The 17,490-nt window shown below is 39.6% G+C and overlaps 3 protein-coding genes and 1 pseudogene across 10 annotated transcripts; 3 read left to right on the top strand and 1 right to left on the bottom strand.

Moving 5' to 3' along the window:
- The first annotated feature begins 2,569 nt into the window (after positions 1–2,569).
- On the top strand, positions 2,570–6,091 carry LOC115685068 (dual specificity protein phosphatase 1-like). 6 transcript variants are annotated; one of them, XR_008818101.1, is made up of 6 exons: positions 3,322–3,530; positions 3,902–3,982; positions 4,192–4,324; positions 4,712–4,882; positions 4,972–5,084; positions 5,640–5,853. XR_008818101.1 is itself a non-coding variant. In XM_056318618.1 (5 exons), exons 2-5 carry the CDS (start codon positions 3,917–3,919, stop codon positions 5,800–5,802), a joined length of 483 nt encoding a protein of 160 aa, XP_056174593.1. In that variant the 5' UTR covers positions 2,570–2,710; positions 3,902–3,916; the 3' UTR covers positions 5,803–6,091. The 6 variants fall into 6 exon arrangements, 5 of the variants coding, with proteins under 5 accessions (XP_056174593.1, XP_056174588.1, XP_056174597.1 ...); XM_056318618.1 differs by lacking the exons at positions 3,322–3,530; positions 4,972–5,084 and adding an exon at positions 2,570–2,710 and having other exon boundaries at positions 4,712–4,832; positions 5,640–6,091; XM_056318613.1 differs by lacking the exons at positions 3,322–3,530; positions 4,972–5,084 and adding an exon at positions 2,717–2,862 and having other exon boundaries at positions 4,712–4,832; positions 5,640–6,091.
- An 809-nt stretch (positions 6,092–6,900) lies between these two features.
- On the top strand, positions 6,901–10,309 carry LOC115685069 (dual specificity protein phosphatase 1-like). The gene is made up of 5 exons (XM_030610071.2): positions 6,901–7,031; positions 8,190–8,271; positions 8,444–8,576; positions 8,971–9,091; positions 9,860–10,309. The coding sequence occupies exons 2-5, from the start codon at positions 8,230–8,232 to the stop codon at positions 10,020–10,022; spliced, it is 459 nt and encodes a 152-aa protein (XP_030465931.1). The 5' UTR covers positions 6,901–7,031; positions 8,190–8,229; the 3' UTR covers positions 10,023–10,309.
- A 1,477-nt stretch (positions 10,310–11,786) lies between these two features.
- On the top strand, positions 11,787–15,227 carry LOC115685000 (transcription factor MUTE). 3 transcript variants are annotated; one of them, XM_030609969.2, is made up of 4 exons: positions 11,787–11,941; positions 12,533–12,931; positions 13,801–13,889; positions 14,980–15,227. In XM_030609969.2, the coding sequence occupies exons 1-4, from the start codon at positions 11,846–11,848 to the stop codon at positions 14,987–14,989; spliced, it is 594 nt and encodes a 197-aa protein (XP_030465829.1). In that variant the 5' UTR covers positions 11,787–11,845; the 3' UTR covers positions 14,990–15,227. The 3 variants fall into 3 exon arrangements, with proteins under 3 accessions (XP_030465829.1, XP_056173857.1, XP_056173856.1); XM_056317882.1 differs by having other exon boundaries at positions 14,194–15,227; XM_056317881.1 differs by having other exon boundaries at positions 14,121–15,227.
- Positions 15,228–15,614: 387 nt separating this feature from the next.
- On the bottom strand, positions 15,615–16,669 carry LOC115685063 (uncharacterized; annotated as a pseudogene).
- Positions 16,670–17,490: the final 821 nt, after the last annotated feature.

The raw sequence follows: 17,490 nt of genomic DNA, 5'->3' as shown, positions 1-17,490 counted from the left end.
TGATGAGGTTGTTGATTATAAATTGCCCGACAGACACAATCAAGGCAAGGCTCCTAATAGGTACTCACCAAATGTGGAGGAACGAAGTTTGAAGTACCTAGTTACCAATTATGTTTCAACAAGGAGATTGTCGAAACATTTGAAGTCGTTTGTGGCCAAGGTCTCCGCAATTCAAATTCCTAGTGGAGTACAAGAAGCCTTGAGAGATCCCAAGTGAGTTCAGGCAATGAAAGAGGAGATGGAAGCCTTGCAGAAAAATAAGACCTGAAGACTGGTAGAGCTGCCGAAGGGGAAGAAGGCAGTAGGGTGCAAGTGGGTCTTCACCGTTACATACAAAGCAAATGGGTCGGTTGAGAGGTACAAGGCACGGCTGGTAGCAAAGGGATATACCCAAACCTATGGTGTGGATTACCAAGAAACATTCTCTCCAGTTGAGAAGCTGGATACCGTATAGGTTTTAATGTCACTTGCAGCAAACCTAGGCTGGCCTTTGCACCAGTTTGATGTGAAGAGCACGTTTCTTCATGGAGATCTAGAAGAAGAAATATACATGGAAGTCCCACCTGGGTATGCATGTGCTAATCAGTCAAATGTGGTGTGCAAACTCCAGCGGTCATTATATGGGTTAAAGCAATGACCCCGAGTGTGGTTTGGTCGATTTAGCTCAGCGATGAAGAGGTATGGATACACTCAAAGTAATTCTGATCATACATTATTCTTGAAGCGTAGACAGGACAAAGTGACAGCATTGATCATATACGTGAATGATATGATTATCACAGGGGATGATCTAGAAGAAATTGCAGACCTTCAAGGGCAGTTAGCCAATGAGTTTGAGATGAAAAATTTGGGAGGCCCGAAATATTTCTTGGGAATTGAAGTAGCTAGGTCGAAGGAAGGTATTTTCTTGTCTCAGCGAAAGTATGTGTTAGATTTATTAGCTGATGTTGGAATGTTGGAGTGTAAGCCTGCTAACACGCCTATAGTTCAAAATCATAAACTTGGAGAGTTTCCTAATCAGGTGCTTACCAATAAAGACATATACCAAAGGTTAGTAGGGAGATTGATTTATTTGTCATACACTCATCTTGATATTGCATATGCTGTAGGGGTTGTGAACCAATTTATGCATGCTCCGAGTGAAGAAAATATGAATGCTGCTGTTTGGATTCTGCACTACTTGAAGTCAGCTCCAGGAAAAGGGTTGTTCTTTGCGAAGAATGGTCACCTTGAGGTAGAGGGATTTACGGATGCGGATTGGATAGGTAGTATCTCTAATAGAAGGTCTACGTCAGGCTATTTCACATTTGTGGGAGGAAATTTGGTAACATGGAGGAGCAAGAAGCAAAAGATTGTAGCATTGTCAAGTGCTGAAGCAGAATTTCGAGGGGTAGCTAAAGGTCTATGCGAGCTGCTATGGCTAAAAAGGTTGATGACAGAACTTGGTTTTCCACCTGAGTCCGAGATGAGACTAGTTTGTGATAATAAAGCTGCAATTGAAATTTCTCACAATCCAGTTCAACATGACCGTACTAAGCATGTTGAGGTGGATAGGCATTTTGTCAAGCAGAACTTGGTTGATAAAGTGATAAAGTTTCCGTTTGTGAGATATGAAGATCAGTTGGCAGATATTCTTACGAAGGCCCTGTTGAGTCAAGCTTTTCACAGCTAACTTGTCAAGCTGGGTATCAAAGACATCTTCTCACCCGCTTGAAGGGGAATGTTAGCGTAAGCTGTCTATTAGAGCCAAAATAGGAAGAGTTCTTCTTGGTTTATACTCTTTCTATGTATATTCCCTGATTTGTAGGTCAATTAGGGTTGGTTCGCTTCTCTGTATATATGTGTGCGTATAGCCTTGTAAATGAAAAAAAAAATAGTAATCACACGCAAGGTTTTTTAGAATTCTTTATTCTTTTACATTGAGAACGATCAAGCCACTGCAGCAGTCATTGCTCGAGACTCTATGGACATTTTTATCAGGGACTTATGGAAGGGTTGCAAGGCAATTCTTGCATAGGCCAAAGCATTCAGTTTGGCGTCAAGTTATCTTTGAGAGCGAATCTTTATCGCCAGCTAAAGTTACAAACACTGCAAATGGCTCCCCACCATGGACTATCGTAGGGATCGCTTCTATCGAAAAGAATTTGCTTTTCCATAGTCTTGGCATGTCGCGGAGTTGGATGGAGTCGCTCGGCTCATCAGCGGGCACACCGTTCAGCCAAATGGGCACTCCGGATAGCTGCGGGCTCTCCATGCTTTCTGCTTTCGTCTCCAACCTGTGTTGAGCATTCTGTCTTGATGGAAGGTTGTTAACGTTATTGCTGATTGCATTTTATGTTTTGCAAAAGATCGTTGCAGAATTCCTGGTATTTTTTACAGAACAGAGTAAAGTGTCGAAATTTTTTAGAAGTTTTCACAATTTCTTTTTTTTTTTTGTAATGTTAGAGGTAGTGAAATTTGTTTACATAATTTGCTGACCAAGTATTTGGTAACTGTTTAAACAACCAAATGGATCGTACTTGAGTATATTCGCCAGGTCAATCTATAAAGCTTTCTTTATTTCTTTTCTCTTTCTTGTTTTCAAGTACATTCGTCCACCCGTTCCGAAATCTCTCTCTCTCTCTCTCTCTCTCTGTTGTGGAAGGTCAACGTAACACGAGTGACCCCCCATAATCATCGTTCTCGGAGACTCCATCTCGGTGTTTCGCCGGTAAGACCCAATTCCTACCCCTTTTGCCTTACACACATGCTTCGTAGAATCGTTGCTCCTCCGTGAGTACTGGGTAGTCCTGGGTTTCATGTCGTCTCGCGCTAAAATCATGGCGCATCTGGCACCAAGAAAGTGTATGCGGCATCAAAACTGTATGTTTCTTGCTGATGATGCTTATATATTTGCAGCGATTCGTCCTGCCTTATTTAAAGTTCTGTCGATGACCCATTTGAATTCTCTGTGGAAATGCTTACTTAGGCACTATGCCTACCATCGTTTTGGAATAAACACCAATAAGAATTTTTTTGTATAACCCCTTATCCTTCCTTTTTCCCCTGAACAGAGATGATGGTTCTTTTTCGTGAGCTGAACATTGGGTTACATTGTAGTTTAATTCGATTGATTCTTAATTACTTAAGTAAAACTTACAAATTGCTGTAAAAGTCTAGATAAGGTCTTCAGTGCAATGTGATTTTTAAGGACTGCGCTGATTTTTTTTTTTCTTTTCGTGTGCCGATTCCCTTGGAGAATCCCACCATGTCCGTTGTCGGGTTTCGGTAGCTCCTGTCCCACAGCAACTAGGTAGTTACTGCGGCGTAGACTGGTGTTGAGTGTTAACCAACATGGTTAAGCCTTGAGGCTTTGTGGAGTGTTATGAAATGATCAGTGGATGGGGCGTGTCTAAAAGAAAATGATTTGGGGTGATTGCTGAATTTGTCATATGATAAACAGAATAAGCAAGAATGCTACTAGTGAAGAAGAAGGAGAAGATGAACTTGATGAGGGATGGTGGTCACCTCCAGATTCAGCTTTAAAAGATGTAATTTTTTAGCTCTGGAAAGTAGACAGAAACTCTCTGTTAGTGTTACACATTACGGTAGAACAGTTGGCATGAACTCTGATGGAATTTTGTGCCAAATTTGCATAAATTTTGACGACCTTAGTTAACTTAAGCAGATTTTTGTTCATCTCGATCACTATTGATTTTCAGAAAAGTTCTCGAAAAAGTAATGATAGAGAACCATGTTTAATGGTTTGGTTAATTTCTTGTAGCAGGTGAGAGATGGCTGCTTCCTTTATAAATGCCACAATGTTTTTTCATATTGTCCCATTCCATTATGAAATTTCATAAGTGAGTTGTGGCTTGCTGAATAAACATTCATCACTGTGCCATTTCGTGCTATTTTATAGGGTGAAGAGAGAGTAATGCAGAGAATTATCGTTACAATAACAGATCTGTTTAATGGCCGCAGAATGTGCCAAGTCGAAGAGGTAATTTGTCTTACCAAGTTAAAAATACTAGATCTTGTCAAGATTGATCCACCCAATGTCACAACCGCTAAAATTTTGAGCTTACAGTATTTTCTTTTGTCTTTCTTGATAGACAAGTAGAGAGAGAGAGAGAGAGAGAGAGAGAGAGAGAGGGTAGGAATTGAAACCTAGACCTGTTGATTTCTAAACCATTTTCTTTCTCTTCTCAGGGTCTCTTTCTGGGTTCTTACGGAGATGCAAGTTATAAGGACAGGCTTAAGAGCTTAAATGTCACCCACATCTTGACGGTGGCTAACTTAGCCCCAGCATTTCCCAATGATTTTGTCTATAAAGTTGTTGATGGTACCTCTCTATCTCGATGCCGAAATTGCATCTTCCTTTCCTGAACCAAGTCCTTAAGTCCTTTCATATTGGTGGGAACGTGCTCGTTGTGTGGATCTTGTATTCTTTTCCTCAATCTATGTCATCTCAGTGATTCTTATCCTCTTTCAAATAATTTTGTGCTTCAAAGATACTGTTAATAAATTTTAAACTCTCTCCATGTAATTGCTCTAATATGCTTCTGGCTTGTCATCTTTGTGTTCATTCATGACAGTTCAATATTTACTTCTCAGTGTCACATTGTTAAGCTCTGCTGCCTGTCTAAATCAAAGCGTCACTAGTCCTTGTAACTGTGTTAAGCCATATTGAGCCTTGAGACTGGATGCTATTATGTGTTTTTCTTTCAAGTCATGGACTTCGAGGACACGCACATTGGACAGCACTTCGAGGAGTGTATCAATTTCATTTATGAAGCTAGAAGACAGGGAGGCAGTATATTGGTCCACTGTTTATGGGGAATTTCCAGAAGGTCATTTTCTTGCTCTATTCTGCATTTGCATGAACAATTTGATTTACTCAGTAAGTTATCTCGCTGATATTTGGTCTTAGACTGTTCTCATTTTGGTGCATCAGAGTTACTTATACCTTTCTTGTTTTGACCAAACTAGGTATGAACTCTGCTGATTTTGCACAACTCTAGATTGGGAAGTGATTTGGGGCAGTATATTATGCTTCAAATGGGTTTTAGGAACAAGGCCTGGCTCTTAGAGAGATTGGAGAAGTAATCTTTTAATGCACCTTGACCAGTCTCCTTCAAATTGATCTTTTAACCATTTGACTGCTGAAGTTCATGTCTAGCAACCATTAGAGCTCACTCAGTATTCTTCGATAAAACGTTTGTATGTTCCTGCTGGCTCTATGCGGGGAAGATAGTTTAGGTTAATGCAACTTTGGAGTTTAGTTACTAATAAAAAAAACTCAAATGAAAGAAGAAGAAGAAGAAACTTGGTGGGTAAAGACATTAATTTTTAGCTGAAACTTTTTTTGAATAGCTAGAAGTTTTTCTGCGATGCTTAAAAATATACAGATGCAATATCATTATTCCCCCCCTGTCATGTCAAACTATTTCTTGTTGGATTGGCTGCGTCGACATTGAAGCTGCAGAGGGGGGGCTGTGAAGATGGAATTGGAAGTGATAAATGCCATGGCATTTTAGCCTAGCGGTTTAACATTTGTCGAGAGCAAGTTTGTAACGATTAGTGACAACTTTCTTTTTCCTTTTCTTTTTTCGCCTGATTGTTCTTCGCACACGATTCTGTTATTTCTTTTTGAGCAGTGTGACGGTGGTCACAGCTTATCTCATGAAGCAGCATGGAATGCACTTGTCTCAAGCTCTGGAACACGTAAAGACCAGAAGGCCGCAGGCAGCTCCTAACAGGGGATTCATTGTACAACTTCAAGATTTCGAGAGTTCTCTACGCAATGCCACAACAATTTGAGCCTGGATTCGAATTAGCCCTTCACATGGTTTACTTGCAAAATGTTCAAAATTCATTTGCAGCTGATGTCCGTTAGTGCACGAATTCTTTTTGGCTATTATAGGATGTATAGGAACCCTTTTTAGACTGTAGCAGATACTTGTCAAGTATCCTCTGTTTTTGACTCGTAGTTTTTTAGTTCTAACTTGTAACTCTACTGCACCTGTCTGAAGCAAGCGATCGCCGGAAGATGAACTGTGTATGAAGAACAATCATGTGAAGATACTGAAGATGATAGTGATTTTTACTATCTTGCCTTTTGTTCTGATTTCAACTCATCGCCCCTTGAAAGCAAAAAACAAAGGTCTGAGCTTAGGATAGGGGTTTTGTTAATATACATGTTAGGAAAAGCAAAATGCTGAACTTTTCAAGTCTTCTGCAAACTTTGGCCATTCAAATTGATTGAATGAAAAGTATTATTCCTCGAAGCTTTCTTGGTTAACAGCAGCATCATTTCTCTTTTCATAGAAAATTGTTCTTTTGTTCTCCTTTGTTTCTTTCTAGTCAATGCTTTTGAAAGTGCTAACACATTTAGAATCAATAAAATAAGGTTCCTTTCTAGTACTGGTGCATCCGCGTCGCAATTACGCAAAAAGATGAATATCTTCGTGTGATTCCCTTATTATAAAATATTAAATTATGAATGAAAGAGATTATTTGTACAATATGAAAAAAAATAGAATACATGCGTGCATCGAAAAAAATTTTATAAGACTATTTATAACTTGTGAATAGACTATGTGACCTGATTCAAGGGTAACTCAGATTCAATAGTCATGTTCAATTTTGATAATGCATTTCGATATTATCTCAATATCTTGATAAAATATAATTCCAACGGCAAGAATATTTTTCGAAAGTAGGTACATCGAAAAAAAAAATCCTCCCTTCTCGCTTTTGAATACACTACCAAATAACTGAAAATTAGCTATTTTTCTTGAAAATCATTTTATAAAAAAAAACATTTTTTTCTCCGGAAGTTATGCACCGAACAAACTAACCCGCATTTCTTTTTCTCTTTCTTGTTTGCAAAAGTACGTTCTTCCATCCAATTCCATCCAATCAGAGGTTAGAAATCTCTCTCTCTCTCTCTCTCTCTCTCTCTCTCTTCAAGTATAGAAGGTCAACGAGAGACGGCTGATCTCCCAGAATCATCATCATTCAGGGGGGCTCCATCTTCGTGTTCGCCGGTAAGACCTAATTCCGACGCCTTTGCTTTCCACGCATGCTTAGCTAGGCTCGCTTGCTCCTCCGCGAATACTGTATAGTCCTGGGTACCATGTCATCTCACACCAAGTTTTCATGTCGTATCTGACACCAAGAAGTTGTGTCTGCCGTCAAAAAACTGTGCATGCGTTGTTGACGGCTTCCCGCTTTTGTACCCCTGCCCTGTTTTAAACATCTGTCGATGACCCATCTGATTTCTGTGTGGAGATGCTTACTTAGGCAGTTCTCGTTGTTATTCAACTCAAATGCCTCTGACCATCGTTTTGGAATGGACACCAAGAAATAGATTTTTTCACCCTTTATGCTTCCTTTGCTTGAACAGAGATGATGGTTCTTTTTCGTGAGCTGATCGTCGGGTCGTATGGTAGTTTAATTCGATTGATTCATAATTACTTCAGTACAACTTACCAAGTTCTGGCAAAAGAAGTGTATGAGGGGAGTCTAGGTAAGGTCCTCAGTGCAGTGTGATTGTTGGGGACTGCGCTGATTTTCTTTCTGTTCTTTTTTTTGTGCCGATTCCCTTAGAGCATCCCACTTAGTCCATCGGGTTTCGGTAGCTCCTGTGACACAGCAACTAGGTAATTACTGGCCCGTAGTCTGGTGTTGAGTGTTAATCAACCTGGCTCTGTGGATGGGGTGTGTATAAAAGAAAATGATTTGGGGTGATTGCTGAATTAGTCATGCGATAAATGGAATCAGCGAGAATGCTACTAGTGAAGAAGAAGGAGAAGATGAATTTGATGACTAATGGCGTTCAACTCCAGATTCAGCTTCAAAGGATGTCATTTTTTTAGCTCTGAAGAGTAGACAGAAACTATCCGTTAGTGTTACACAATACAGTAGAACAACTCAGATGGAATTTTGTGGCAAATTTGCATAACTTACAGAGTTTTTTCTGCATCTCAGTCGCTATTTATATTCAAAAAGGTTCACGTAAAAGTAATAACAGAGAACCATGTTTAAATGGTTCGGTAAATTTCTTACATCTGGTGAGAGATGGCCAATTCCTTTATGATTGCCAAATGTTTATTCATATTGTCTCTCTTCATTTTGGAATTTCATTCATGTTGTGGGTTGCTGAATAAACATTCATCCCCAAGCCATTTTGTGCTATTTTGAAGGCTGAAGAGAGAGTAGTCCAGAGAATTTACCTAAACGACGATGGATCTGTTTGATGGCTGCAGAATGTGCCGAATCGAAGAGGTAACTTGTCTTACTGAGTTAAACATACTAGGAGGACTAATCTTGTCATGCTTAATCCACGCAACGTCACAACCGCTATAATTTTGAGCTTGTGGTATTTTCGTTTTATTTTTCTTGATAGGACTTGAAACCTAGGACCAGTTGATTTCTGAACGGCTCTTTCATTTCTCAGGGTCTCTTTTTGGGTTCTTACGGAGATGCAAGTAAGAAGGACAGGCTAAAGAGCTTAAATGTCACCCACATCTTGACGGTGGCTAACTTAGCCCCAGCATTTCCCAAAGACTTTGTCTATAAAGTTGTTGACGGTACCTCTCTATCTCGATGCCAAAATAGCATCTTCCTTTCCTGAACCAAGTCGTTTAGTCCTTTCATATTGGTGAGAAAGTGCTAGTTGTATTCTTTTTCTCTATCTGTCATCTTAGTGATTCTTTTCTTCTTTCAAATAAATCCGAAGATACCGTAAATATTTTTCAATCTACGAATATAAGCTCTACATTTGCAATCTCTCCATGGTGTTGCTCTAATATGCTTCCACTTTGTCAGCTCGGTGTTCTTTCATGACGGTTCGGTATTTTAGTCCTCAGTGTCACATTGTTAAGCTCTGCTGCCTGTCTAAATCAAAGAGTCACTAGTCCTTGTAACTGTGTTAAGCCATATTGGGCCTTGAGACTGGATTCTATTACATGTTTCTCTTTCAAGTCATGGACTCTGAGAACACACACATTGGACAGCACTTTGAGGAGTGTATCAATTTCATTGATGAAGCTAGAAGACAGGGAGGCAGCATACTGGTCCACTGTTTTATGGGAATTTCTAGAAGGTTGTTTTCTCACTCTATCCTGCAGTTGCATAACTAAGTTATAAGTTTTCCTCATTGATACTTGGTTTTAGACTGTTCCAATTGGGTACTTCGATCTCACTGAGTTCTGGGTACTCATACCTTTTTTATTTTGGCCAAACTAGGTATGAACTCTACTGAGTTTGCACAACTCTAGGTTAGGAAGTGATTTGGGGTAGTAGATTATGCTTCAAATGAGATTTAGGAATAAGGCACTATTCAAGTAATCTTTTAATGCACCATGACCAGTCTCCTTCAAATTGATCTTTTAACCATTTGACTGCTGAAAGTTCATCTCTAGCAACCATCAAAGCTCGCTCAATATCGTTCGATAGGACGTTTGTATGTTCCTGCTGGCTCTATGCAGCGAAGATATTTTAGGTAAATACAACTTTGGAGTTCAATTACTCATCAAAAAATTTCAAATGAAAGAAGAAGAGGAAAGTGGTATAGGTATCAATTTTTAGCTGAAATTTTTTTTCCAATAGCTTGAAGTTTTTCTGTAATGGACATGCAAATTCATTCGTCCCCGTCACGCCAAACAATTTCGAGTTAGAATGGCTGCGTTGACATTAAATTGCAGCAGAGAAGTGGAAAGATGGAAGTTTAAGTGATAAATGCCGTGGCATTTGAGCCTAGTGGTTTGAGTATTGTCAATAGGACGTTTGCAATGATTGGTGACAACTTTCTTTTTACATAGCTTCTTTTGGCATAGCTGTTCTTCATAAACAGTTATTTTTCTTTTGGCAGTGTGACAGTGGTTGCAGCTTATCTCATGAAGCGGCGGGGAATGCGCTTGTCTCAAGCTCTGGAACATGTAAAGACCAGAAGGCCTCAGGCAGCTCCGAACACTGGCTTCATTGTACAACTTCGAGAATTCGAAAATTCTCTAAACGATGCCACAACCATTTGAGCCTGAAATATTCGAATTAGCCCTTTACATGGTTAATAGTCTAGAAATGTTCAAAATTCATTTGCAGTGGATGTCCCTTACCTTCATGAATTCTTTTTGGCTATTTCAGATTGAATAGGGACCCTTTTGGACTTTAGCAAATACTTGTCAAGTGTCCTCTCTTTTGGATGGTAATTTTTTTCGTTCTAACCTGTAACTCTACTGCACCTATCTGAAGCAAGCGATTGCCGGAAGATGAACTATGTATGAAGAAAAATTATGTGAAAAATACTGAATTGTAAGGAGAATAGATGTGCTAGAATTGCATGAAGACAACGGAGAAAATACTGAAGCGTTTAATCATTATCCTATAGAGCACAAAATCAACTTAGATATGGGAAGAGTCCGAAAATATGGTACAAAACTCTAAAACATGAACCGGTCGCAAAATCTGACATTATGCATATTTCGCAGAATGTTTAGGGAATCAACGAGACTTCCATGTTTGTTAATTTGCTAGACGACGACGATAGTACCGCAGATGAACTCCAATTAGGTATCTTCGTTCGGTTTGAGGACGTCACCTTGCATGGGCTCGACATGGTCATGGCTCATGATGTTACATTGTTTTAATCAGTTGGGATAATGATAACACTTCTCACTATATCTTTGATCAAATTTTCCTTTTCAACTTCATAATATGAGTCCAGGTGGAGTCATTCTTGCAAGAGTAAGCATACTCCTGTGTTTATTCAGCGAATAAAAAGATTTGTGAAGTCTTTTTCATATGATGGTACCTCGACCAAGACCAGAAATATCCTGAAACCAAGGGTCTCATCTTGACAAACGTTTTCTTGCGACTTGTCTCATAAATATATCAAAGCGAGCTATATGACAGGCTATGAAGATGAGGGCTCGGGTTCGAGCCTAGAGCGAGAGCTCGAGCACAACCGTTCGACCATGGCTGCCATCTGTTGAGCTAGCAGCCATGGCGGCCCGAGTTGCGACGATTCGCAGCCATGGATGCTCGAGCTCAAGCTCACAGAAGCCATGTAGATGGAGCTTCGAGCTTGCGGCTATGGCAGTTAGACCCACAGTCTTGTGGCCGCGGACACTTGATTTGAAAACTTGCAGCGGCCATGGACGGGAGGTCGAACTTGAGCTAACGGCCATAGCCGAGAAGAAACCGCAGTGAAGAGAGAGAAGAGAGGAGAGAGAGCAAGTGCAGAAGAGAGAGCGTTTTTTCTGACATTTGGGCCCGCCAGGGACACGTGGCGCATGAAGAATGGATTTGTTTTTTGCTGACCTAGTATCACTTGCAGTACCCAATATTTTCTCGATGAAGATGGAGATCGAGAGCTATGAAGAGCTAAGCAAGAGAGGCATGAGTGAAGGCAATGTGTGTGTGTGTGTGTGTGTGTGAGAGAGAGAGAGAGAGAGAGAGAGAGAGAGAGGGGCAGTGTAAATATAATGCATGTGCATGGAAAAGATGAAACAACCAGAGAACTATCACTGTGTTATGCTCCTTTTTAATCATCACGCGTGTAACGTAATTGACCCCAAGATATTCAACGTGAGAGGCGTAATATTGCATGGCTGGCACTACCTAGAGAGAGAGAGAGAGAGAGTAAAAGTAACTTCACGGGAGTGCAGCATATGGCATTTAATGAGACAGCAAGTAGGAGTAACAGTAGTAATTACGGTGTACTGCGTTAGCTCCTTCTCGTCGTCGTCAAAGTTTTCGGCTTATAAATAGTCGAAAGCTTCTTTTTTTTAATTGGCGTGTTGATAGATAGATGCTCAAGAACTGCCATTGAAGACCATCCCCAAGGAACGAACAAAGCATGTCTCACATAGCTGTGGAGAGAAACAGGAGGAGGCAGATGAATGAACATCTCAAGGTCTTGCGTTCCTTAACCCCATGCTTCTACATCAAACGGGTGAAACCCTCGCTCTCTCTCTCGCTCTCTCTCTCTCTCTCTCTCTCTCTCTCTCTCTCTCATGCGTGTGAACTGTAAATGAGACCATAGTACGGTGTCAATGTTGCAGTACATGTTGCTCGAACCTGACTCTAGGCTTGATATTAGTTAAGCTTGACTTTCGGGTTGACGGGTCAATATCTAATGAAGTCGCAATCTTAAGTCAAGCATGAGTCATATCAAAATTTCAAGTAGAGCTCACCAAGAACTCTCGAGCTGCGATAGAAAAATGAGTACGTGAGCGTTAGTACTTGATATCTAGGTACGGAAACATCTTTCTAATTTAAACTCTGTCAATCAATTAACAGTGCAACTTTCTTAATTAATTGATTGAAAGTATTAGCCAGTCAAATCTCGATTATGTTCATTTACTCAATAAATCGGGCTAGCATAAAATAACTGCTGAATCAAGTTCAAGTAAAGAAGTAATTGAACTAAAATAGATCATATGAATAAGCAGCTCGATTACTATATATAAAATCCTATTGTGCACTAGTAGACCGTAGATTCATAGAAATTATGATTCAGATTAAATGGAATTAATTTTTATAGGGAGATCAAGCGTCCATCATAGATGGCGTAATAGAATTCATCAAGGAACTGCAACAAGTCCTACAATCCTTGGAGGCAAACAAGAGGAGGAAGAGTCTAAGCCCTAGCCCTAGCCCGAGACAGCTCCAGCTAATCAACACGCCACCACCGCCCCCCGATAGTCCCTTCAGTTTCGAGAGCACCACTACCAATAAGGAATTAGGAGTGTGCTGCAACTCCTCAGCTGCCGATGTCGAGGCGAAGATCTCAGGGCCAAACGTGCTGTTGAAGGTAATTGCTCGGAAGATGCCGGGCCAAATCTTGAAGATAATTAGCGTCCTTGAGAAACTCTCATTTCAGATTATTCACCTCAACATCAGCAGCATGGAAGACACGGTTTTGTACTCCTTCGTCGTTAAGGTACTAAAAGTTAAGGTTTCTCAGTTGTCGTCTCAATTCTCCATGTTGAAAGAGATTCGGTTATATCGCTGAAGTTTCAAGGTTCTTGGTTTACAGGGGATATTATCATTCTAGTTGTAGAAGCATTATGATAAACTATGTCTTTCCTAAGTATATATATGAATTGTCGGATGGATTCACGAGAATTCTACGTGAGTTTACCTGAGTTATATACATGAGGATGTAGGAATTCTATTCACATCTCTAACTGCACGGTCTTGCCATTACCACAGGGGCGAATTTGTTCGAACTCACGTGCAAAAACATAGTTAACGGCTATTGCTTTCCATTTAGAAGTTCGAACTTCTCATTATTCGCAGATGGACCTTGTGAACCATCTATGGCAAGACTAATTCATTCGGTATATGGGAAGACTTCAAGAGCACTGAAGCAAATTCATTGTGATATACTTCATCAACTCTAGAGGGAGAATCGTACGTGGGAAAACTTGTTGGTTTGAATTTGCTAGTTCATAACTCATTCGTGCTTCTATTCTTAGTTATAGATCTCGGATTATTGCGAAAGTGTACCTGATCCTTATGTTTTTTCTTGTTTGTATTACAGTAAGACAGTTTCTTTTACGTAATTGTTTACTTTAGTGCGATATTGGACCTGCGCGTATTTTATACCTCGAAGATGCCAAGGGTGACAGAAAAACCAAATTTTGATCGCACATTGAACTTAATCTGTAATATGCATCTAGCATCGACATGAATACCGCAACCGCAATGTCTTTCATTCGCACTGAAGTCAACAATGAAAGAAATTTCGTAAGATTTCTTGATTCGAATAATTACAATAATAATTGAAAATTTGTGATTCTATTGCAGATAGGGCTTGAATGTCGGCTAAGCTTGGAGGAACTAGCTCTGGAAGTTCAACGAAGCTTCTCTTTGGACCCATTGTGGAATGCAGAAGTGTAAGTTTTTATCAATATAGCCTTGCGTTTTAGAAACCCTAATCATCTTATAATAAGGAGGATTTAAATGTTCCTCTTGAAATACTTCGGGTTAACTTAAATATACTACACAAGTTAAGTCTTGTATAATCTGATGAGCTCTCTAATTTGCATTGTTCTCACATGATCTTTCATGATCTTTTGGACATTTTATTTGCCCTATACTCATAGATCTACATGATCTCAACATAGGTCACTTGATCTCGCTACTGATGTGTTTGTTCCGCACAAATGTCCGAGCAAAAACCTCATCTTCTTGATGCAGAAATTACATTTGAAGCTGTCTACAACCAGTCTCTAAGCCTAATCCGATTGTTTGTCCAAATCGGAATGCTACTAAGGATTGGTCAGTGTGTGAAAGATCAAGCTTGTGAGATTGGACCTTGAAATTTTTTATGGTTCTAGTTAGTAGTTCAGCAAAAACATTATATGGATTATTGATAGGAAGGTGATCAACATTATGCCTATGGAGATGAAAATCTGTGAAAGTACATATCGTATTAGAGTTCATCCAGCCTTTTGCAAAACTATAGAATCTTGAGTTGAGTCTAAAGATGTGATCTAACAAATTAAAGCCAAGACAGATCGTATGTACATTAAACTAGAATATCGAGGTAAGTCTCTATGTGATTTGACAAACCAAAGTGAAAAAAATTACAGGTAGTCACAGCTGAATAGATACTACTTGTATGAAAATCATAGACAAGATCGATGGAATCATGCCAGTTTCGTGAATTCTTTTGTTTGGATGTGACTGCCATAGAATATGCAATCGAATTGCATCCTTGTTAAGATTTCGATTGTTCATATAGTTTTAGCGATCAAAGCATAAATATTATCAAGCACGTGACACATTGTTGACAACTACAAGATTGATATCAATATGGGCACACATCGGTGATTATTGTCAATCAGTTATCGATATAGAGTATGGTTAACGATGGTCAACAAAGGTATCAATTAATAAGATTGATAAACTATCAAGAAGTTGGGAGAAAGTTGAACATATAAAGGGCACTAAAATGCTGTTACAAGTTTCAAGTCACTGCAGAACAAAGTGATTGGAGTCGTGGAGCAACAAGCACGCATTTTTTAAGGAGCAACTGTTTGGAGACAAGATCATGGCATCGTGAGAATGTGGGCACAAAACTTTCTAAGACAGAGGAACATGGATACAACCACTGGAAAACCTCTCAAGAACGGTTATGGCACAACCACTATAAATACAATCAATCTTCTACATGAGAGCCCCCTGCACAAACAAACAAAATGCAATCTTTCAATTATCTTTACTTTCTTGCACTGTATTTTTAATTTCCAAACTCGCGTCGACGATTAAATTTTGGCATGTTTCCTAGTTGTAGTCCTTAGATCCGCGTTGCCAATTAAATTCTGGCATGTATCTCTATCTCGGGTGTTACGTCCTCAATCAAATTCCGATTCTCAGGCTCTGTCATCGATTAACTTCCGGCATAGTTTGTTTGCGCTCTGTTCTTGTAAAGTAGTTGTATTCTCCAAGCCTTGTCGTCAATTGAATTCTAACACAATTTGAGTTTATATAGTTTTGTTTGAAGTGAAGTTGTTAATTTCATTATTTACCTGTGGTATATCCCATCCGGAGTCGCCACAAAACCCTGTCTCATCTAATTAAAAAACCGAAGAACAGAAAGATATTCCATCGCGGGAACTGGCAAAATAATACCTCTTATATTTCGACACGTAAAGCAAATTGAACCTTATATAGCTCATTGGTAGAGCGTCAGCCTTATTCCAACACTTCAAAGAAATGAGTGAGCAACCTAGAAAATGATAAAAGGAGTAGCTAGGATTAATAAACAATGTGAAGTGGCCTTATTATTTGAAACAATTTGCAAACACAAGCTTCCCAATCATACAAGGAAGGTCACTTCTTCACTTTCCCCGCAAGCATAAAGGCTTTATAGACCACATTCCTCACCAGCTTCGTACCACCCCATGCCCTCTCAAACTCCCTAACAACCCCCTCGCTCAACAACTCCACTCCCTAATCACGAGGGAGTAGAATTTGGGGAGGTCGAACCAATGTATGGCTTGAGCCACAGTGATTAGGTCGACAGAGTTCTCACCACCAACCATGGCTAACAATTCATCATCAGAGATGGATGGTGGAGTGTGAATGTACCGAACGCGGGGATGCGGAGTGGCATAATTTAGCTGCGACTCGCTCACGTCCGTGGCAATCACTTGCTGATAATGTTCTGCGACCTACATTTGGCAAGGGAAATGAAGCAAAGGAAACATGTGGCTAAGGAACAACACTAATCTGGATTCCGGGGCATGTCAAGTTCGATTTTACCAGCACGGAAAAATATGTTTTCTTAGAACAGAACATTATAATCGTCTGCGTACAGTAATAGACAATTTACTGTTGGCTGTGTAGCTAGTGGTTCATAAAAACAATGGTGGATATGAAAAAACTTCATCTAGCTTAACAATAAATCAGAAGGTTTTAGTTTAAATTAAGAAGAAAACGGTCATGTATAGAAGCATAAGCACACAATTGAATTTGCGCGAGAAGAGAGGGAGAGAGAGAAAACCCCAAGAGCGGCTTGACCGTTGCCCGCGCCAACGTCCCAAGCCAAGGCTTGGCGGGGGGTGAGAGCGGCCAGCTTCTGGTACCACTCCCTTGGATATGTCGGCCTTGCGTCCGCGTATATCTTCGCTTGCTTATCGAACAACCCGGCCATCTCTCTCTCTCGGTCTCTCTCGGTCTCTCAAACTTGAACTCATATATATCATATGAAACTTCTCAAATAGGAATCAAGTCAGCATATGAAAGCCATGACAATTACTTAGGAAATTTGGAGCGGCCAGCATACGAAACTTCCAGGTTTGTACAGTGAAGCAAGCAAAATCGAACTTGACATGCCCAGGAAGAATACTCTCTTCGCTGAGTCAATGGGGTTTTGAATATGTGTAATCTTAGGAGAAATGGAACATATGATTCTGCAAATTGTAGGGATTATTCAAATATTTCCGCTTAGTAAAGGTCTTCGCTCGAAGAATATATTAAATTTGGTTGAGTTGTGAAGTAGAATTTCTTTTTCCTCTTTGTTCGAATGGTACCTTCCCTTGCTGAAGCTTGCCAGCTATAAGGTACAGGTTCTTTCTTTTTCTTACCATTTTGGCCAGTAGCTATATGGTACTTGTTCAAATAAATATAGTTGAGTGCACGAAAACTAATTATACAGGGAGGATATGAATTCTCTTTATTCAATTATTAAGGCTCCATTTGTTTCGCGAAAAATGAACAATTTGAAAAATATTTCCCAAAAATGATTGATTATAACACTTACAAAAATGAGTGAACGAAAAATATTTTCATTATTCACGAAATTATGGAAATATTTAGACATAAATTATTGTCGATAATGAAAAAATAGTTATTGGTCAGTTATTTCAAGTGATGTAAACAATCATTTTTAGTAGCCCCACAAAATGATCCCAACCAACAATTTCAACTTTATTCAATCCAATTTAACGGTTTGAACCTGACGTGGCCACATTTGCTTAAGACTTTATG

The sequence above is a fragment of the Syzygium oleosum genome, unplaced genomic scaffold (assembly GCF_021117445.2).
Source record: "Syzygium oleosum isolate NSW1041296 unplaced genomic scaffold, Sole_v2.1 Sole_v2.01, whole genome shotgun sequence".
Lineage (NCBI taxonomy): Eukaryota > Viridiplantae > Streptophyta > Magnoliopsida > Myrtales > Myrtaceae > Syzygium > Syzygium oleosum.
Note: the sequence above shows the minus strand (reverse complement) of the source record. Positions and strands in the feature narration are given on the sequence as shown.